This window comes from Saimiri boliviensis, chromosome 12 (assembly GCF_048565385.1).
Source record: "Saimiri boliviensis isolate mSaiBol1 chromosome 12, mSaiBol1.pri, whole genome shotgun sequence".
Taxonomy (NCBI): domain Eukaryota; kingdom Metazoa; phylum Chordata; class Mammalia; order Primates; family Cebidae; genus Saimiri; species Saimiri boliviensis.
In genome coordinates, this window is record NC_133460.1 from 98,913,793 (window position 1) to 98,935,280 (window position 21,488).

Here is a 21,488-nt window from a genome sequence, read left to right on the forward strand (position 1 = left end):
GAAAAATCCAGTTTTTTTTTTTAAAAAAAAAAACACAGAAACTTTTTATGTGCAAGGCTAGCCTGGTGTGCTGATGGGATGTTCAACAAATCCTAATTTATACAGGCCAAACTTTTAAAAAAAAAGAATGAATGAACGAAAAAGAAAAGAGATGCTAAATACTCTTTATATATTTATACAAGACACCATTGGATTATGAAACCATTTTGCTTTAGCTATAAATACTCAGGAAATTTCAAAAGGTTTCTGTTTCCCCAGAACCTTCGGCACTGTATCTAGGTGGGGCATTTTTATGTGAAAAATCCCAAATAGAGAACATTTATTTTCAAGATTCAATTACACTTTTTTAGAAAGGACAGTCCCAACTAAGTGATATAACTCTCAGTGAACTTTCCTCTGTTTTATTAGGTAAGTTTAGAAGCAAGAGAAAAAAAAATGATTATAGATTCTAAATACATCCACTTACATTAATATAGTGGGTAATTTATTAAACTACTTTCAGTAGCTAAACAAAGCAAAAAACAATATACTGCTGGGAGAAATATATTATTACCTCTGATGGTTAATCCTGTCTTTACAAAGTGAGCTGACTCTAAACATTAAGATATTATATCAATGGGCTCTGATTCTGTCAGTTTCTGATGTCAAATTACTATTTGTATTATGACAGCAAATGCTTGTGACTACTAGAGCAAAGCTTGCAGCACCAAGCCTAAATTGCAAGATATCTTCATGGGCTATGGAGGTGGTTAGTCTGCTATGCACTGCAGAAAGACCAACCAATTCACCCAATTCTACATCTCTCTGAAAAGTCCTTGGAGAAAGTCTCCATGTTAGAGAAAAACAGGAAATATAAAAGTATTCTCTCAAGTGATACTGTGGTTCAATCTTCAGGATGACTAGATTGCCATTGTGATAATTAGTCAATGACAGCAAACCACAGAAAGATATCTTTGGAGGCAATGATAAAAAGGTACAGTTAAATTTTTGGTTAAAAAAAAAAAAAAAAAAAAAAAAACCAACTGCTTTTATCCACTACCCACACTCTCCAAAAAATATTTGAAAAGACATAAAGCTTCATCGTAATCCTGGCACTTAACACAAAACTTCTGAAAGGCCCCCTAGGTCAGATCCTGCAATTTAGGGTTAACTGTGCATCCTAATTAAAAGAGCATGAGAGATGAGACGAGACGAGGTTACAAGGCTACATTCTACACTGTGACAGGACACCAAGACACAGACTGTGTCAGCTCCTACCTGGAACATGGAAATGTTTAGGGGCCTGAGCGTAAGTTGGAGTTAGAGGGCGGCTGTCTGGCCGGTAAGGGAGAGGGGAGTTCCGGCCGCTGGACGGCTCATTGCCTCCAATGAGAAGAATGGAAAAAACAAAATGAGAGAAGGGAGAGAAACAAAGGAAACAAAGCAAGCATAATAAAAATTCAAAACAACAGACTGGAAGGAGGTTCATCAAAAGGAGAAACAAAATAAACAAACTCAATTTATCAACTTGGCTCGCAAAGGTGATAATCAGGTTTAGTTTTCCGTCACAGAGATTTGAATTCAGGTGGAGCTGGGTTAGAAGCAGCTAGCGGTCAGGTGCGTCATTCCCATGGCATGCATTGAAAGCTATGAGCTCGCGGCAAACTGATTAGATGGAGAGGGCATTGGGAGGGATGGAAAGCTTATTGCTCATGATTCAGGATCAGTTGTCAGATGGTTAAATCCCAAGCACGTAAGGGGGCAGGCTAGGCAAACCCAAATACAAATCACTCCCAAGCATGACAGCAGCGGCTGGCAATTAGCAGAGGTTTCTCCTATCTGAGGGTTAAGTCTGGGAACCTGGGTGGTCACCAAGTCCTTCCCCTTAGGAATACAAAGTGCCTTCATTTGCAGCATATGTTTCTGTTTTCCTTACTTTGAAATATACAAGCTAGAGTCAGACCCATGTCAACCATGTACTTTGGAACCATTTATACCTCTCCCCACCTTTCACTTCAAAGATGAGGCTCCACCCAGGCTGATTCAACCACTAAATCATTTATTGAGCACCTACTATGGCTGGGCACTGAATACTACTGAGGACAAACAGATGAATGATAGAATCCCTGCCCTCAAGGGACTTAGGGGCTATCTAAGAAGACAGTCTTAAAACAAATAACATATAGTGACATGTAATTGTTTACTCTGAGGTATAAGAAAAATGCTATGAGACTCAGATGAAGGTGCCATGAATTCTTCCAAGTTAGGTTTGAGGTAAGCTCACCAGGTAGGAGGGCAGGTGAATGGGAGGGTGGGAAGCCCATATTCCAGAGGGCTGGAACGTCATGAGAAAGGAGGGTGTGGAACGGTGTGGTCTGGGGGTGCAACAGGACTGGCCACCTTGTCTGGATAGCACAGTGTTCTTGGAGGAGAGAAGAGGGATCAGGCCAGAAAAGAGAGCAAAGGGGTGGCTGAGCCTTCAGTGCCACCATAGCCACCATCACTCCCTTCTGACCAGGAGAATGGCTAGGAAGAACTGATTCAGCTGTGCAAAATTAGAGATTTGCAGCTTGTCTAAATTGTCCTCTTACCCTATGTCTGGGCAAATACCTTGTTTCAAGAGGACACCAGAAGATGTAGGAATATCAAAACTCAGTAAATCAGTGGTGGTAATTACTTTTACTATTGAGTTGTAAGAGTTCTTTATATATTCTGGATCAAGTCTCTTATCAGAAATAATATAAATTTGGAAATATTTTCTCCCAGTCTGTAGGTTGTCTTTTCACTTTTTTGGTAGAATTCTTTGAGGCATAAAAGTTTAAAAAATTTGATAAAGTCCAATTTATTTATCTATTAACACTAATAATTTTAAATAAATCGTAGATCATCAGAAAATAGTGCTCTGGCCAGTTGATTTAGGTCAAATTTTCCTAAATCTAGCCAGTCAAGTATGAAAGATGTCAATTATTAGAGTTTTAAAATATACTTAAGAGAACTGTAATGTCTCAGCATGTACATTTTTTAAGTAACCAGAGTACAGATCTATACTAAATGGGCAGTAAGATATTCCAAATATGAGATCTGCATCTATAACTGCATCAAATTTAGATTCCTGTCTTTTGCTTATTGGTGTTCTGAAACTTTTGTCTTTTCTTCTCAAGAGTCAGGTTAGCCCCAAATATGCTACAATATTGACTTTATTAAGTCATATGTAAGTTTCTAAAAAATATGCAATATCATCCCAAACTACTGATCTATTGAAAAGCTAATTTATAAAAATGTTATCCCTTTCCTAAAGAGAAGTAACTAGTTCATATTGGGAAAAAAGTGAATATAAAAACACAGAAGAAGGAAGATTATGATCTGCATGTAGAAGGAAACAGTGTTTAAACCTGTTGCTGTATTAAAATTCAATCTCATTTATCATCATCAGTGCTCAGTGTATTGTCTGGCCAAGAGTAAGTATTTAATAAACGTCTGTCAATGTATGATTGAAGGAGGCCAATTAATTACCTCCACAGCTATTTATTGGCCTAATTTAGTGAGCACCATGGCAAGGTTAACCATCATTTTTCTCTAATCTCTGAATTAAAGGAAGCCAGATGCTATTGCAGTAATTCCTCACTTAATATCAATAAGTTCTTGGAAACTGAAACTTCAAGCGAGACAACACATAGCTGGTCCTCAAGGAACATCGTTTTTTCAACCTAGTTTCATCACAACATTGAGGGGAATAACTAGTTTTGCTATATATCAATTCACTTAAATCACAGTTTCCAAGAACCTATTGATGGTAAGTAAAAACCTACCATACACAGCAGCAGGATCACAACAGCACCCCTTTTATAACTTTCTCGTTACAACCAATCCTTGACAACCCCAATTTAACTGTTTCACTGAAGAAAATATTATTTAATCCTATGAACATTAGAAATTATTAAGAAGCGTAATCCATAACTGAAAAACAACAATTCTTGTGGTCTTTTCTTTTTTCTTTTTCTTTTTTTTTTTTTTTTTTTTTGAGCTGGAGTCTCACTTTGTCATCCAGGTTGGAATGCAATGGCTCGATCTCGGCTCACTGCAACCTCTGCCTCCCTAGTTCAAGTGATTCTCCTGCCTCAGCCTCCCGAGTAGCTGGGACTATAGGCACATGCCACCACACCAGCTAATTTTTTTTTTTTTTTTTTTTTTTTTTTTTTTTTTTTAGTAGAGATGGGGTTTCACTGTGTTCGCCAGGATGGTCTCGATCTCCTGACATTGTGATCCGCCCGCCTCAGCCTCCCAAAGTGCTGGGATTACAGGCGTGACCTGCCGTGCCCGGCTTGTGGTCTTTTCTCAAAAGAAAGTATAACAGATCTCGATTTTTGCCACTGCTTCTGAACCACACGGCTGCATGCTTTTGTTCTTTCACATCAACCGCCACTGTCTTTGTAGAAAATCAGATGTTTCCAGGAAAGTTCTCATAGGTTTTGGTTATAATACGCAATCAAATGAACTTCTATTAAATCAGTTTTTATAATCATTAGCCAGTGTCATGCACACACAAAAATATCTGCATATGCAGGACACAAAATTTAAAGTTATTAGAATTAGACATTTGTCCAGGTATTAAAGTCTTTCTGTCAACAAGAACCTCTGCTGGCCAGTGTCTGTAGAAGCCTACCACTTCCTGAATATGGTCAAAAGCCTTTCAGAGGCTATGGAGTAGCTGTCTGAATTCCCAAGGAGTGGATTCTGGCTGAATGCCATCACTAGCTGGATGTGGTTCTATATTTTGCTATATGTCTTTAGCAACTGTTGACCTCTCTAGGTTTTGTTTTTTTTTTTAACCCTAATATGTTCAAATTTTTTAAGTAGATTTAACTATAATCATTTAAAACTTTCCATAAAGCATTTTTAAAAATCAGATAAAGAGAGACCCAGTGACACACCCATCTCAGCAATTCTGCGGAATGTGATTTTTACGTATCACAACCGCTCATTGGGGAATAAGGTCTTGGAATAGATAATGTTGCTAGGTACGAAATTCTTAGCCATTGAAATACCAAAGGCATGAAAAATTTTGCCCATTTAAAAGAAAAATAAAAATCCTCAAGAAGAGGCCTCTTTCCCTTTTCTAACTTAAACACTCTATTCTTTATTTATTTTTAATTTTGTTTTTTTAGACAGAGTCTCTCTCTGTCACCCAGGCTGTAGTGCAGTGGCACGATCCCAGCTCCTTCCACTTCCCAGGTTCAAGTAATTCCCCTGTCTCAGCCTCCCAAGTAGATGGAATTACAGGTGTGTGCCACCATACCCAGCTAATTTTTGTATTTTTAGTAGAGATGGGGTTTCATCATGTTGCCCAGACTGGTCTTGAACTCCACAACTCAAGTGATCTGCCTGCCTCAGCCTCCCAAAATACTGGGATTACGGGCGTGAGCCACTGCGCTCAGCCAACGTCCTATCTTTAAATGATATAACTCTGAACCCAACCCTGGCAGGAAATAACTGATGGGGGCCTTAAGTGGTCACCTGTGCCTAGTTTCTTACTTAGACAAAGTAATGTGGGACACACTAGATGAAATATTGTATTTGGAAGATATCATTATTATTATCATCATCGTTGTCATCATCTAGCAAGCCAGAATAAGATACTGTTTAAAAATAATAGGCTGGGCATGATGACTCACACCTGAAATCCCAGCACTCTGGGAGGCTGAGGTGGGTGGATCACTTGAGGTCAGGAGTTCAAGACCAGCCTGGCCAACATTGTGAAACTCTGTCTCTACTAAAAATACAGAAATTAGGTGGGCATTGGTGGCAGGCACCTGCAATCCCAGCTACTCAGGAGGCTAAGGTAGGAGAATTGCTTGAGCCAGGGAAGCGGAGGTTGCAGTGAGCCAACATTACTCCACTGCACCCCAGCTGGGGGAACAGAGTGAGACTCTGTCTCAAAACAAAAACAAAAAAACAAAACCACTGTATATGTGTGTGTGTGTGTGTGTGTGTGTGTGTGTGTGTGTGTGTGTAACACAATAGCATATATTTCACACTCATAGCTATTTTGTTCCTTTAAGTTCTCAGACTGGGCCACCCTAAGTTGTTAGTGTTCTTACCTACTGCAGCGACAAGCTACTATGTTTTGATTTATGTTTTTATTTCCATTTCTTGGCCTTCATTTTTACTTCTTTTCCTGTTAACCTAGTAAGCCAACTTTCTAGACCTTGAGGGAACATTCACTTACAGGATTCTCACCATACTTAACAAATCCAAATGCCTGTCTCCACTTCTGTTCTTCATTTTGGCATATGAAAGCCCGAGTGACTAATTCTAAGACAAGTGAATAGAAAGCTGGGTGTTCAGTTCTGCTGCGGGAACCCGCTGGAGCCCTGCCGAGCTTTCTGGACTTGCAGTGCTTACATTCCCAAATATAAATGAACATCTTGAGGGATCCTTAAGATAACTTGGCAGCATCCAGAATTTTGTGAGAGTTTTAAGATTGCCGGTTCTTGTCTAAAGCATCAATAAGAGTTATAGTTTCCTTCAGCAAGTGTCAAATACATATTTATATCATGGCAACTCATATTTATAGCAAAAGAGAAAAGATTCCTTTCAAAGAGACTTAATATATGTAGCCCTCCTGCTCACAAATCCAATTTATACTTCATGGACACAGACTGTCATGTCTAGCAGTATTTCAAAGGGGAAGGCAGAGAAACTTAGCAGACGCTTCACAAACGAAGCCCAAAACAAAGTGAAAATGGTTTTTCCAAATCTCTAGGCATAAGGTTGTCCAAATGGCCCAAAGATATACTAAGACAGAATGAGGTTACAAGGAAGTTTGGAGAACAGAAATAAATAAAAAAAAAATACACCCAACCAACAACGGATGTTACGGAAAATGGACGGAGAAGCCAGTGAAATAGAGAAACAGTCTGTGCCGTGCAGCCCAGCTTTACAACCATGCAGGCGTCCTCAGCTCCGTGAGACCCAGGCCTGGGTCACATGCTGCAGAAACAAGGACCAGGAAGTGGACTTGGGCAATGGAAGGCTGGGCTTCTGGCTACCAGAGTGGCAAAGGGCCCCTCGCCTGCCTCTGAGACGGACATCCTACCTCAGGTCAAGCTCCCAGCAAACATCCATTAAAAAAAAAAAAAAAAAAACAACTCCCTCAAGTTCCAAGACAAGCTGCAAGATAAAAGTCAATGAAGGGCTACAGAAAACCCTGGAAGACATTGACTTATCTCAAAGGTATCTTGCATGTGTTTCTCAATGGCCGTAAGTACCCTCATTCTGAAATTTCTAAGTGCTGGAGAGATCTTCCATGTAAATGGATACATCTTTTTCAAAATAACTAAGATGTATGGAGAATCGGCATTTAGCCAAATACACTAGGCTTTTAAAGCAATATCTTTAAGTAGAAAATCGCCACGATGGATTTTTTTTTTTTTTTAATGGCTCCCTATGGAGCAGGACTGCCCAATAGGCAGCTGTGCCCAAAGTAGCCAATGCTTTACCTTTTAGGTTGGCAAAAAGCTCATATGATTGAAAAACTAAGTATATACTGTTACCTACATTACACTTTGCATTTGAAGCATAAAGACTATTTCATATGAACAAACTATAGGCACATGTCTAGTAAAAAGAAAAGGGGAAAGAGACTATTGGATGTTTTTAAGTTCAGGGTCCCTAATTCCTTTTGGCCTAATACTTTTTATCATTTAAACCCAGAATATCTGATGATGTCAAAAACTTCATATGCGGACTGAAAACAGAAAAGAATGTATATCTACATTTTAAATAAAGCACCATTTAGGAACATAGGGTTGTATAATTTTTATGACCATTTAATATTTCTATGGAAAAGTAAATAGCTCTTAATTTTGTGATCTAAATGACTGAGGATTATTTTTGGTCTAAGCCTCAATAAGAATGCAATTTTCTGGCCGAAAGTGAAAAATAAAAATGTGCTTTAAAAATTAACTTTATGCATATTTATACTGAAACACGTGGTCCTCATGTGAAGGAATGCTCCTGGGGTAGAGAGGGCCTGGGGTCTTGTCCGGGCACTGCCACGTCCTAGTGGTGAGCCCCTGGAAAGTTACTTGGTGAGGGCCCCTGCTGCTTGGTCTCCTCACTCAGCCCATTTCTTTCTTTCTTTCTTTCTTTTTTTTTTTTTTTTTTTTTTTTTTTTTTTGAGATGGAGTCTCGCTCTGTCGCCAGGCTGGAGTACAGTGGCACAATCTCAGCTCACTGCAACCTCCACCTCCCAGGTTCAAGCGATTCTCCTGCCTCAGCCTCCCGAGTAGCTGGGACTACAGGTGCCACCACCACACCCAGCTAATTTTTTTGTATTTTTAGTAGAAACAAGGTTTCACCATGTTGACCAGGATGGTCTTGATCTCTTGACTTCATGATCCACCCGCCTCAGCCTCCCAAAGTGCTGGGATTAGAGGCATGAGCCACCACGCCTGGCCTAATTTTTGTATTTTTAGTAGAGGCAGGGTTTGGCCAGGATGGGCTCAATTTCTTAACCTCGTGATCCGCCCGCCTCGGCCTCCCAAAGTGCTGGGATTACAGGTGTGAGCCACCATGCCCGGCCCACTCAGCCCATTTCTTAAGGACACTGTGAAAAACGAACAGAATGGTGCCATCAAAAATGATTTAAGGCCAGGTATGGTGGATCACATCTGTAAACCCAGCACTTTCGGAGGCTAAAGTGGGCGGATCACTTGAGGTCAGATGTTTGAGACCAGCCTGGCCAACATGGTGAAACTCCATCTCTACTAGAAATACAAAAAATTAGCTTGGTATGATGGTATACAACTGTGATCTCAGCTACTCAGAAGGCTGAGGCAAGAGAATCACCTGAAGCTGGGAGAGGACGCTGTAGTTAGCTGAGATTGTGCCGCTGCACTCCAGCCTGGGTGACAGAGTGAGACTCTGTCTCCAAAAAAAAAAAAAAAAAAAAAAAAAACAATTTAAGAGCACCATGCTGACCAAGGTGGGCCTGCCTGCTGCACACCAACACACTTCACCTCGTGAGGCAGGAGTCTTACTGTTCCTGATTTATGGAGGAGGCAAGTGACACCCAACAGGATAAACAACCCAAGGTCACACAGTTAGCAAATGACGGAGATCATAGATTCCAATGTCCATGGGCTTTTCAACTCTCCACGTGGTGACTCATGGACATGAGGTAGTGTTAGTCATTGAGCAGTCACTGACACTTTGTGCTGTGTTATTTTTACAAACTGTGTAACTTTATAGGACCTGTGACACTTTTCTTTCTACAAAAAGTGTCTCTATAAAAGTTGCAATATTATATTAACCAAATGAGGGAGTTTATATTTTATTAAATCGAAAATGTATTTTTTCTTAAATACCAGAAATAACCAAAATCTTTTTTTTTTCTTTTTTCTTTTTTGAGACAGGGTTTTGCTCTGTCACCCAGGCTGGAGTGCAGTGGCTCAGTCTTGGCTCAGTGCAACCTTCACTTCCTGGGCTCAAGTTATTCTCCTGCTTCAGTCTCTGAGTAGCTGGGACTACAGGCATGTACCACCACGTGCAGCTAATTTTTTTTTTTTTTTGTAGAGACGGGGTTTCCCCATGTTGCCTAAGCTGTCTTGAACTCCTAGGCTCAAGCAATCTGCCCACCTCAGCAGAAATAACCAAAATCTTAATTTGGCTAATGACTGCTATATTAAAGTCTCTTTAAAATATGCAATTGAAGGTTTTTTTTTTAAAAAAACACCATAATTTCTTTATGATTTTATAAACATTCTCTAAAGTATCATCTTGACATTTTATAAATAAAAATTTTCTCCCAAAATACTAATTAGCACTCATAATTTAAAATAATCTGTGGGCTAGACATGGTAACTCATGCCTGTAATCCCAGTGCTTTAGAAGGCCAAGGCAGGTGGAACACCTGAGGCTAGGAGTTCGAGACCAGCCAGGCCAACAGAGCAAAACCCGGTCTCTACAAAAAATACAAAAATTAGCTGGGTGTGGTGGCTCACACCTGTAATCCCAGCTACTCGGGAGGCTGAGGCAGGAGAATCACTTGAGCCTGGGAGGGAGAGAGCAGTCAGCCAAGTTTGCACCACTGTACTCCAGCCTGGGTGACAGCGAGACCCTGTCTCAAAAAAAATAAAATAAAATAAAATAAAGCAAAATAATCTGTCAAGAGTTTTAGAAAGTGTTGTGCCTATCAAAAAATTTGGTAATGGCAAATGGCATCTGTGTCTTCAATAAGCATGATTGCTTCAATAAGCAATATTATTTTCAAAGCATAGAAAATGCAGAACTAGCAAATTTATAAAATCACTGCATACTGGTAAGTACAGTCCATGTGCCTTTTAGGACTCGGCTGCTCAACAACCAAGTGAACAAAAAGGAAAAGCTTGGGTGGAATGACAATGAAAATTCAGTAAACCAGAACAAGCTCCTCAATGGAAGCGTCAGGGGTGACACGTGGAGCAGCACATGGCTGGAGTCCTTTAGGACTATTTGAAGACCTGTGATAACGTCTGTGCTTGCCTCCTCCTCCCTCCTTCAGCTGTGATTGTTGGTTAATTTGGTTCAAATCAAGTTAGCACCATTCTGGGAGCTCCTACTTAATTTTACATTATGGCCCTTTCATAGCCTCTTTGAGGCTCTGGGCTTCCCCAGTGTGGAGAGTTCCCGCTGAGGACGGCTGCAGAAGCGTCGCCGACAACAATGAAAACAACGGGATGGGGCAGAAATGTGAGGCAGGAACAGAAAACAGAAGGCAACGCCTCTCTTCTCCACCACGTGGGAGTTAGGACAAATCCGAAGACAACTCCGCTCAAAGAGAGACATTGATGTTGCCGTAGATCTTTTAATGCTGCCCAAACATGTTAATATGGTTATAGTTTATCACTGGTAAGACAACTTTTGAATATTTGTTACTATATTGTGTTTTGCTGAGACATGTTGTGTATTGAACCCAGGAAAATATTCCAATTACATATATTATATTTTGTTTTGACACATCCAAAAACAAAATAATAATATATATATATATATTTTTTTCTTTTTTCAAAGTAGTGGATAATAAATCTTAGGGTCTTAAACATACTTCCTGTTTCTTCATCTAGAGCCCTTAGAAGTGACATATTTCTCCCAAGGAGAGATGCTATGCCCATTCTAAGACAACTGTTGGGTATAGTCATGACACACGCAGGCATGCTGAGAGCTCAAAAGCTCGGCACTAACTCTTGGAGATACACCTTATTAGCTTTCCCAGGGTGCTAATAAATCTCCACTACGCAGGGTGCTGCCTGGAGAAACCTGCCTCCTTACCTTTGATATGGGGAATGAAGTGGTGTCGGAAAGGGGGGTTGGGGCGGGAGTCGCTGTGGGTGGGGCTGAGGCTGCTGGTGCGCAGGTACGACAACCTCTGCACACCAGGAGACAAAAGCTCTGTGCAGCAAGGAGTCAGGGGCAGGGCACGGTGGAAACAGAAAAGAAGAACAGAAATTAACACAGGAGCAGGGAAAGCGCCATCGTTCCAAGGGAAAACAAAATCAAGAACATTAATCAGGAGGCTGAAAGGGGAGGAAGGAGAAAGGGTTAAAAATGCACCTGCTAAGGCTGAGGCAAAGTTGGGGAGAGTTTGCAAAGAGGTTCAGGTGGGTACAGAGTCACTCTCTAAGAATAAATGGCTTCGGTGAGAAGAAATGGTCACCTGGATGGTCTCTGTCCAGCCAGTAGCAGGCATGTCATTTAAACATGTCATTTAAACATCAACAACAGCTGTGTGTAAAACGCACCTGACAAAACAGAACCCTCTGAAATGCTAATTTTAAAAAATGACAATCGTTGTATTTATATGTGGTTTCTTTTTTTTTTTTTTCTTAAGCTACAAACTTATCCCACTGGAATTTTAATTTTATTTTGCCTATTTGTGTTCCCCGGTTGGCAAGGAGGTAGCTATGGTCCTGAGAGCTACAGCAGGAGGACCGGAGGCTGGAAACTCAGTTATCTCCGGAACAATGGACCATTCAAATCCAACCTAGACCGAGGTGGGGTTAAATCATCATCTGGCATCCAGAACTTGAGGAGTGGACACTTTGGGGTATTCTACGTGGATCACAGGTATGCTATCAGAATCCCTCCACCTGCACTTTAGAAGGACAGACCTCAAAATAATAACTCTAAAGCCTCAAAAGTGGCATTAGGCATACATGTCACATATTGTGAAAGGAGAGGAGAAAGTTCTAAAGTCTATTGGCAACAGAACCATGATTGGAACAGATGAAAACTTTCTCACTAAGGACATGAGCTTTTAGGGGAAGAAGTGTTGATTGACCAGTCCCCTCACTATTCAGGGGTCTCTGGAACAGTGATGCCCCCATAACTCCATTCCACTCTGATAACTCCATGGCTGGGGTCTACAATGACCTCAGCATATGTACATGAGCAGGGTGGCAGTATAACGGATTTCTTATTAGCCAGATGTACAAGAGCTTAAATCGACATCCATGTCCTGGGCACCAACAAAATGGATATAGTGGCCCATGACATAAGGGAAATCAATTTTCTGGAAAATATTCATTTAATATAATTCAATAAATAGCATAGATACTTATCAGCATAGAGAAAATTACACATTATCAGAAGATCAAATAGTTTGAATTCTCTACAAGCATTAAATCTAGAGACTTAGAAGACTGCAGCCTTTTATCACTCTGTTAATTGCTTTGGTTTTATTTCTTGTACAATTTATTTTAAAAAGGCAGCCTATGGGCTTGTTCTCATCTACTCATCCAGAAGCAAGAAGCTTAACATGAATGAAATCTTCATAGAGGCACATCCTCCCCATTAAGTTTTATTAGAGGCCAGAATCTTTCCTTGTGAATCTATTTCTCAGGGAATCTTGGGTCTGTACTGGGGTCTCCATTCTTCTCCTACCGGAGACACCCACTAGTAGCAACAGAGACTAAATTCTCTGCAGATGAAGGTCCACTAAAATCTGTTTCATTGTGACACTCTCTACTGTGGTAATGCCTAATGATACTATGTTTTCCAAGTCTGATGGAAAATCTTAGGGTTGCAAGTGATTTTGTTTTCTAAGTCTGATTGAAAATCTTAGGGTTGGAAGGGACCTTAGAACTGATCAAGAACAGCCCTAGGTACTCTTTCTAGAAAGTGCTTCACCAAGCATGCTTAGTAGCACCGTGTACCTAGATAAGGAAAACAGAAAACATCTGTTAAAAATGGTGAATACTGAATTTTTTAGATGATGTTGGTATGCCTAAAAAGCACATCAAAATATTTTCTTTGGGAGATCTCCATTTTAAGTCTCAAAGTGAAGAGATTTTCGTTAACTACAAAAAAAAATTTTTTTAAGAAAACCCTTGCTTCCAGTATTTCACTGTCAATTATAATTATTTAATAAATCAAAATGAACACAGCCATAGAATGACTGACGTTTCTAGAAAAGATGTAGCACAAAATACAGTTAGATACCAGTTTTCATTTTGCTCTGGGAGAGGGGCAGAAATGTTTAGGAGTCGATTTTTCAAGGTGCTATCAATGGTAGAGGAAGAAAAATCACAGAAATACAGTTTGTTCTATAGAGTGAATTCCAGGAACAGTCACCCTTACCAGGTCTGTGGAAATGCTGGGGAGAGCGAGATGTGGTTGGAGTGTAACTGTGGCGGCTGTACACAGGGGAGCTGATGGAGCCCTGGCTAGTGGACCGATGGATCATCCGATCCCGAACGTCCTGGTACCCCTGGAAACAAAGTTCAACACATTCAGACTATCACCATTCCTCAGTAGGGAACCAAGCTTCACAAACGCTGCCAAGGGACTATCATGTCTACTTGTTTATACATATTTGATGAACATACGCACTTATTTTCATGTGCAAATTGTGCAGATATTTTATATGCAAATGAGCATTCTGTGGCTAATACATTTTGTTCAAAATCTGCAGTACTTGGACTTATTACAAAATTTTAGGAGCCTGGTGTGGCGGCTCACATCTGTAATCCTGGCACTTTTGGAGGCCAAGGTGGAAGGATGGCTTGGAGCCAGGAGTTTGAAAACAGCCTGGGCAACATAGCAAGACCCTGTCTTTACAAAAAAAAGGGTAAAAAATTAGCCAGGTATGGCGGCACATACCTGCAGTCCCAGTTACTCAGGAGTTCGAGGCTGCAGTGAGCTATGATTGTGCCAGGGCACTGCAGCCCGGATGACAGAGTGAGACCCTGTTTCTTCAACAAAAATTTTTTTTACGATCAAAAACTATAAACATAAACCTCCATAGAGATAGAGCTCTGGGACAAGAGATAATAATTCCGATGACTATGTTGATATTGTAGTTTTCAGTTTCGTAAACTGCATTCACATACCTACCAGATCTGCATAACAAGAAAAGGTAGACCGCGTGGTATCACCTCCCTCCCCCACTAATGCAGAAACAAGGTTCCAGGCAGGTAGGAGCTCTGTGTGTAGGTGTGTAGCTGGTATTATGGGCAGAGCTTGCTTTGGAACCAGCCTCCTGATTCTAATCTCATCCTTTGTTCTGAACACCAAGCAACCTGTACTGCCTGTAACATTGATCTGATGGCATTTTAAGTAGATTCTCCTGAAGAACAAGTTGATGGTTGCCATAAAGTCAGTATTTTACTTCTTACCTTGGGAAACATTCCAAGAAAATAATTTCAAATGCCCTTTAAAAGGAGGAATGATTTATTCAAAGACTTTTATAGTGCCACTATTCATAAAGGCAAAAGTCTGTGTTACATGTTCAACAAATTGGGGCACAATTAAGAAATTATGACATATGGGCCAGGCATGGTGGCTCATGCCTATAATCCCAGCACTTTGGGAGGCCAAGGCAGCAGACCTGAGGTCAGGAGTTCAAGAGCAGCCTGGCCAACATGGCAAAACCTTGTCTTTACTAAAAATACAAAAATTAGCCGGGCGTGATGGTACACAAGTATAATCCCAGCTACTTGGGAGGCTAAGACAGGAGAATCACTCGAACCAAGGCAGCGGAGGTTACACTGAGCTGAGATCGTGCCACTGTACTCCAGCCTGGGTGACAGAGTGAGACTCTGTCTCAAACAAAAGAAAAGAAATGATGACATAAAAATTCAATGGAATATCATAGCACCACTAAAATGCCACCTGTCTCCAAATATAGAAAAGGATATATTAGGTAATAAGTACCAAAAAATCACAGGCACACAAACACAATATAAAACTGTCTGAACAGTTGAAAGAGTACAAAGAATGTTTTACATTTTAAGAATCTGTTGTCCTATGAAATTTCTATTAGCCTAATAAAAGTAAAAAGTTTGAAAGAATGAATGAATACCAACTAAATGAAAATCTCAGTAACCACAGCTCTGTGGAATCTGAGAGCAAATGGCAGGGAAACTTTGGCTTGGTCTATAAATTAAATAAAAGAACAATGAAACCAAAAGCCCCCAAATTAGGTGCTTCAACCTTGCACAGTTGGTCAATAATAGAAATTAATTCTTCATAATTTCAGTGCAAATTATTAATATGGATAGAAATTAATAATTCACAGCACTCAGTCACAAACCATGAAAATACTATGGTATTTTTACTCCTTTGAATGATAGAGATTTCCTGAAAGCAGGCCAGTTTCATAACCTCCAGAAAGTTTCTTAGTTTTAAGATCAGATGGTTGATTTCAGACTAAATGGAGTAACCTCCCATTAAGATGGCTCTGCGTACAGAAATACGCCATGACTGCTGTTGGCCATTTCAGTACATGAAGGTTCAAAACAATTCATTATAGATGAGGGCAAAGAGCCCCGCATTGTGACAAGCGACTAATGTCCCCGTAGACACTTTCCTTCCACTTACAGGACAGACAGATTAGTGTGAGGCCATTTTTACTCCCCGGTCTCCATTTTAAGAGAAATATACTGCTGTGTCTGCGTCTCCTCTTCCTTTGAGGTAATCCCCACAGCCATCATAATCCCACAGGCAGTTTTTCTGTTCTTTTTTATGTTATATCCTTTTTCAAAAGTCCCAGTCTAGGGAAGGGCCAAACATTCTCAAATTCCACCCGTTAAAATGGTAAAAAGAAATGGTACTTACTTCTGCTGATGGAGTAGGAGACAAAGTCCTCGGAGACTAGAAAAATAAAAGAGAATTTAAAGTCACAATGTTTGTTAACGCTTGGCCAGTTTGTTTGTTTGATTGTTTTGAGACAGAGTCTCGCTCTGGCGCCCAGGCTGGAGTGCAGTGGTGCGATCTCGGCTCACTGTAACCTCCGCCTCCCAGGTTCAGGTGATTCTCCTGCCTCAGCCTCCTGAGTAGCTGGGATTACAGGCATGTGCCACCACACCATGTTAATTTTTTTTATTTCTAGTAGAGATGGGGCCTCAACATGTTAGCCAGGATGGTCTCGATCTCCTGACCTCGTGATCTGCCCACCTTGGCCTTCCAAAGTGCTGGGATTATAGGCATGAGCCGTCGTGCCCGGCTTCTTTGCCAGTTTTAATTAGAGTTGCTTATCAGAGTCAGCTGGAAACATTAGCCAGTATATACCTGCCAGCATCGCGCCCCATCTCCCTGTCTTGTGATGAGGCACAAGTATATCTGTTATGAGGCTCAGACAGGTAGACTCTGACAAAGCTCCTGGGAGATTCTGGTGCACATCTCTGCCTAAGGACCATGCTTTGAATGGATATGACTGTGATACTTTAGGTGATTAAGCTACACAAATTGGAACGATTTGCCTTACATGTTCAAACTATGCTCATTTTACTAGGATGAGTTACAGCATCTACCGAAACATAGGATCTCATACACATGGTTGTACAAGATGTGATTGACTAAATTACAACCACAGCAATCACCATAAAATAGTTTGATAACAAAAACAGGACTTTGGTGACCAGGTGTGAGGCGACCTGCCTTGGCTGCCTTGCCTTCACTGCCATTCACCGCTGGCTTCCATCCTCCTACACACACAGGCTTCCCTGGGACCATCAACAGGCCAAGCCTTCTCTCACCCCAGGGCCTTTGCACGTGCTGTCTCTTCTGCTGCCAGTGCCTTTCACCCAGACACCTGCAGGGCTTACTCCCCGTCTATGTGGATGTCTCTGCTCAAACCCACTGTCACACAGCACCTCCGTGAGCATTCCATGGAGAGGAGCAATCTAGCCCCTGGCACACTTTCTCTTTATTCTGCTTCATTTTTCCTCGGAGCCCTACAACTCTGTAAAATTATATTACATATCTCTTTCTTTCCTGTCTGTCTGTGACACCACAGCTGCATGAAGGCAAGGACTGTTTGTTTACAATTACATATTCCTAGTGATGACAGCAGCTCCTGGGACATAGTAGGTGCTCAACAAGTATTATCCAAATGAATAAAATGTTTACAATTAAGAGGCAAAAAGCTTTCAAATAGAAATGAAATGCAAACAGCTTTGGAGAACACAGCCAGCCACAGGTGGACTTCTCGGTTATAGAATTTGCCCTTTTCCCCACATCCCATAGTAAGTGGGTGGACTTTCTCTTTCCCAAGCTTTCAGAAACTCCACAGTCTCCTCTGCAGCTACAGCCTGTCTCCAGAGGGTCTCAGCTGAGTGAAGGCTGGTCTCAAGGTCAGGGCCCAGGTCTTTATCTGCACTGACAGTAGTATCCTGGGGGCACCAATGGCTGCACAGAACTAAGCCGACTCCTGCAGTGTTTCTTAAAGGGCAATATGTATAAAGGCCAGGTGCGGTGGCTCATGCCTGTAATCCCAGCACTTTGGGAGACCAAAGTGGGTGGATTGGTTGAGGTCAGGAGTTCACCACCAGCCTGGCTAACATGGTGAAATCCCACCTGTACTAAAAATACAAAAATTAGCCCCATATGGTGGCACATGCCTATAGTCCCAGCTACTAGGGAAACTGAGGCAAGAGAATCACTTGAACCTGGGAGTTGGAGGCTGCAGTGAGACAAGATCGCACCACTGCTCTCCAGCCTAGGTGACACAGCAATACTCCATCTCAAAAAAAATAAATAAAAATACAAATAAAGGGCACTATGTATATGAAGTCTATAAAAGAAGTATGTTAAAAAAAAAACCTAATGGAATAAATAATAGAATAGCTTGTAAAATTCTCTCAGTTGCAAGATGTGAGTATTGGGAAAGAGTTCACTAATATATACGATTTCTGATCCAAAGGGCACCCTCTATTCATAGGGAAAACCATGGGACGTCATTCCAGGTTATGACATTAAGGGTGTTGATTACGAGAGTAGCCAGCATTTTTCTTAAGCACTTATTATATGCCCAGTACTGTTCTAATGTAAATAGCTTCACTTAATCTTTACAGAAAACTTTTAACATAGGTATTCTTGTTCTCTATGTTGAGTTTGCAGATAAGGAGACTGAGGTATATAATTACCCCAAAGTCATACGGTTAGTCAGTATCAGTCTGTTTTGTTTTTGTTTTTTGTTATTTTCTTTCTTTCTTTCTATTTTTGAGATGGGGTGTTGCTCTATCACCCTGGCTGAAGTACAACGGCATGATCATGGTTCACTGCAGCCTCAGCCTCCTGGGCTCAAGTGATCCTCCCATCTCAGCCTCCCAAGTTGCTGGGACTACAGGTGTGTGCCACCACACCTGGCTCATTTTTGTATTTTTTTTTCAGTAGAGATGGAGTTTTGCTAAGGCTGGTCTTAAACTCCTTGCCTCAAGCATCTGCCCACCTCAGCCTTCTTAAGTGCTGGGATTACAGACACGAGCCACCACGTCTGGCAGAGTCTGGTTTTAAATGCAAAAATTTTCACCTCAAAGCCCAAACTCTTGAGTGCTTAATGTTTTACTGCCCTGAATAAAGCTGCTGGGAAGGACACACAGACACACCCACACACACACACACCACATACCCCAAATCCTTAGCACCATTAAAAAAACTCACATCCCCTTGCTTGTATGACCTAAACACTAGTCAATTCTCATCCACAGGTTCCAAGCCCAATCTCTATGCACTTTGTTCAGGAACTTCCCCTCACCTCTTACCCCCTACGAAACTCGGTGGGGTTCAATGGCAACTGAAACAACCCTGGCCAGTGCACCTGCGCTTGAGTGGCCACACGTGCAGCTACAGCTAAGCGACCACTAGGTGGCACTACATGAAAATGTATACCACTTCCTGTTCCACAGACTCTCCACGCAGAGCTATGCTCTGGAATTAAAAACCCAGATTAGAAAGTAAATAAAAGAAACAACATATATAAAATGACAAATAAATATAATTATAAAATAATAAATATTATACATCTGTAATTGAGAACAAATTAAACAGAATCCTATTTTCACATCTTTTCTTCTCTAAGACCTCAAAGCATTGTGAGCTGCTAGATTGTTTACTTTCTGTTTTAACCTTTGTTGGATAGTTGATTTGTCAGCTATTAACATATCTCTGTGTGGACTCAGATTAGCCTACAGATGATTCTACTTTAAAAATGAAAAGAGAAAAAAATGGGAGTGAGCTGATAGGCCAGGGGAAACAAACTTGAGTAGGAAATGACCACAGAGAACCTTCAACCCTGGGATGGGACTGGAGAGGGGAGGACCCCAAGAAGCTGAAAGACTCTGGTCCTGTAGTGGGATGGGTCTGTGGGCTGAGTATTAATGAGCCCCAAGAGGACAGGTAGCAACAATGGAAGAAATCGCCACATGCTCAGTATTTCCCGAGTCTGGCCTCTGCTAATTGCTTTACCTAGATTAGCTTGCCTGACTCTCACCAACCCCCTAGGAGGTAGAGGCTATCATTACCCTATCTGTTGCACAGATGAGGAAATTAGGACCATGTTTCTTTTATTTTCTTATTTTTTTTTAATATAGAGATGAGATCTCATTATGTTGTATAGGGTGGTCTTCAACTCCTGGCCTGAAGCAATCCTCCTGCCCTCAGCCTCCCAAAATGTTGGGATTACAGGCGTGAGCGCTGTACCTGGCCCAGAAAACTAGGGGCAGAATGGCTGTCACACGGTCCAAATCAGACAATCAGCATTTGGTGATCCCTGGGTTGAGACCAGGTAATTCGATTCCAGAATCATGGCTCACAGCCCTGTGCTAGACTGTCGTCCTATGCTTCTACTTTTTTTTTTTTTCTCTTGCACATTCTAACTTTCTTAAGTTTCTTAAATTGTAGCTACCAAAATTTAGGCGGTGTGTTCTCTCTCCTCATGATCTCATAAATATACTTAAAGCTTATCACTAGACAAAGACCCCCAGGAGACCCTCACTCCTTTATTTGCTCTGCCCAGCTCACAGAATCCCCACCCACTTCTCAACAGTCCCCCCTCCCCAACCACCCCCGCCACCTCCAGGCAGCTTCCCTCCCAGCATGCTAATGCTTAGCTGTTCTTCACTGTTGTTCTATCTGCAGCTGGTCTGTTCTCCCACCTCTCATAACAGGCTTCTGAATACACCTGGTCTAGAAACCTGCAAATACTAGGCAGACAAAAGACCACCTGATTTACCTGAACTCCAGATGGTAGTTACTACAAATGCGACAGAAGAGAAGGTAAACTGTTGTACAACTCATAAGCACTAGGAATGTCTTACCTCTCCAAGGCTCTGTCGCTCCTGTTTGTCATCATAGCCTGAAGTGTAGAAAGGCTCATAGGTAATAAGATCTGGACGTTCAATGTCATAAATTGCCTTGACCTTGGGAATGGCTGCTAAATCCTTGTAATCCAGGATCTCATTGTCTACTTTTGCCTGGGGAGGTTAACCAGAAAGAACAATTACTTTGTAGTCTCATTGCTTTGGGAAGCTGTTGTTAGCGCATTTCCTGTTGTTTAAAAAGTGCAGGCCTTAAAATAAACAAAAACCAAAACATCTTGCCTAGCACAGTTATACTCTTTAGAAATTGCTGTTTATACCATATATTAATCGTGGTTTTTTTTTAAGTCACTGAACACTTAGGGAAAAAAATCTGTGTAGAATTCATGAAATAGATAAATGTGCAAACGTTAAGGATAATTTCCTGAATTTATAACAGGGAAGGAAAAAGGTCAAACAGATGGTCCAATAATCCTTTCAGATGGCTAAAAACAAGAATTGCATAATTAATACGATAAATATTTAAATATCTTTGTGGTAGAATTTAAGAACACTCAGTATCAGCATTATAAAATATAGAATTAATCCCCAAATATCTATATGCAATTTAGGTGCAAGAATTAAGTCCTGCAACATAGTAAGATGTTTTACAGGTCGTCTGATCACTCTGTTGATGGTCACATGTAAATGTAATTACCTAAAAGGAAACGACTGAGCAGACTGCTCTACAAAAATCAAAAGCCGATCCCATAACAAAAATAGAAATCACTTTTAACTAGTTTTTGTTTTCTATCACAATCCACTAATTTACCTGTCCCAGAAATGTCACTTCCAGAAGTAGATACTTACATAGATAGTATGACCTGGTGAGCCGGGAATACTCGAGCCTGGTCTAGAATAAATACTTTCCGAGGATGTCCTGGTAGGCTGTAA

The 21,488-nt window shown here is 41.0% G+C and overlaps 1 protein-coding gene across 21 annotated transcripts in view; it reads right to left on the reverse strand.

Annotated features, from left to right (window-relative positions):
* ABLIM1 (actin binding LIM protein 1) overlaps positions 1–21,488 on the reverse strand; it is a 403,495-nt gene that overhangs the window by 21,236 nt on the left and 360,771 nt on the right. For 8 of the 21 annotated variants that reach the window (XM_074382929.1, XM_074382917.1, XM_074382916.1 and 5 more), the window contains 6 exons: positions 21,405–21,482; positions 20,556–20,711; positions 16,075–16,110; positions 13,597–13,726; positions 11,290–11,409; positions 1,258–1,362 (listed from right to left, as the gene is read on the reverse strand). In XM_074382929.1, coding sequence (XP_074239030.1) covers positions 1,258–1,362; positions 11,290–11,409; positions 13,597–13,726; positions 16,075–16,110; positions 20,556–20,711; positions 21,405–21,482 — 625 coding nt within the window. The remainder of the gene's footprint in view (positions 1–1,257; positions 1,363–11,289; positions 11,410–13,596; positions 13,727–16,074; positions 16,111–20,555; positions 20,712–21,404; positions 21,483–21,488) is intronic. The other 13 variants (XM_003922182.4, XM_003922180.4, XM_074382930.1 and 10 more) reach the window with 2 other exon arrangements.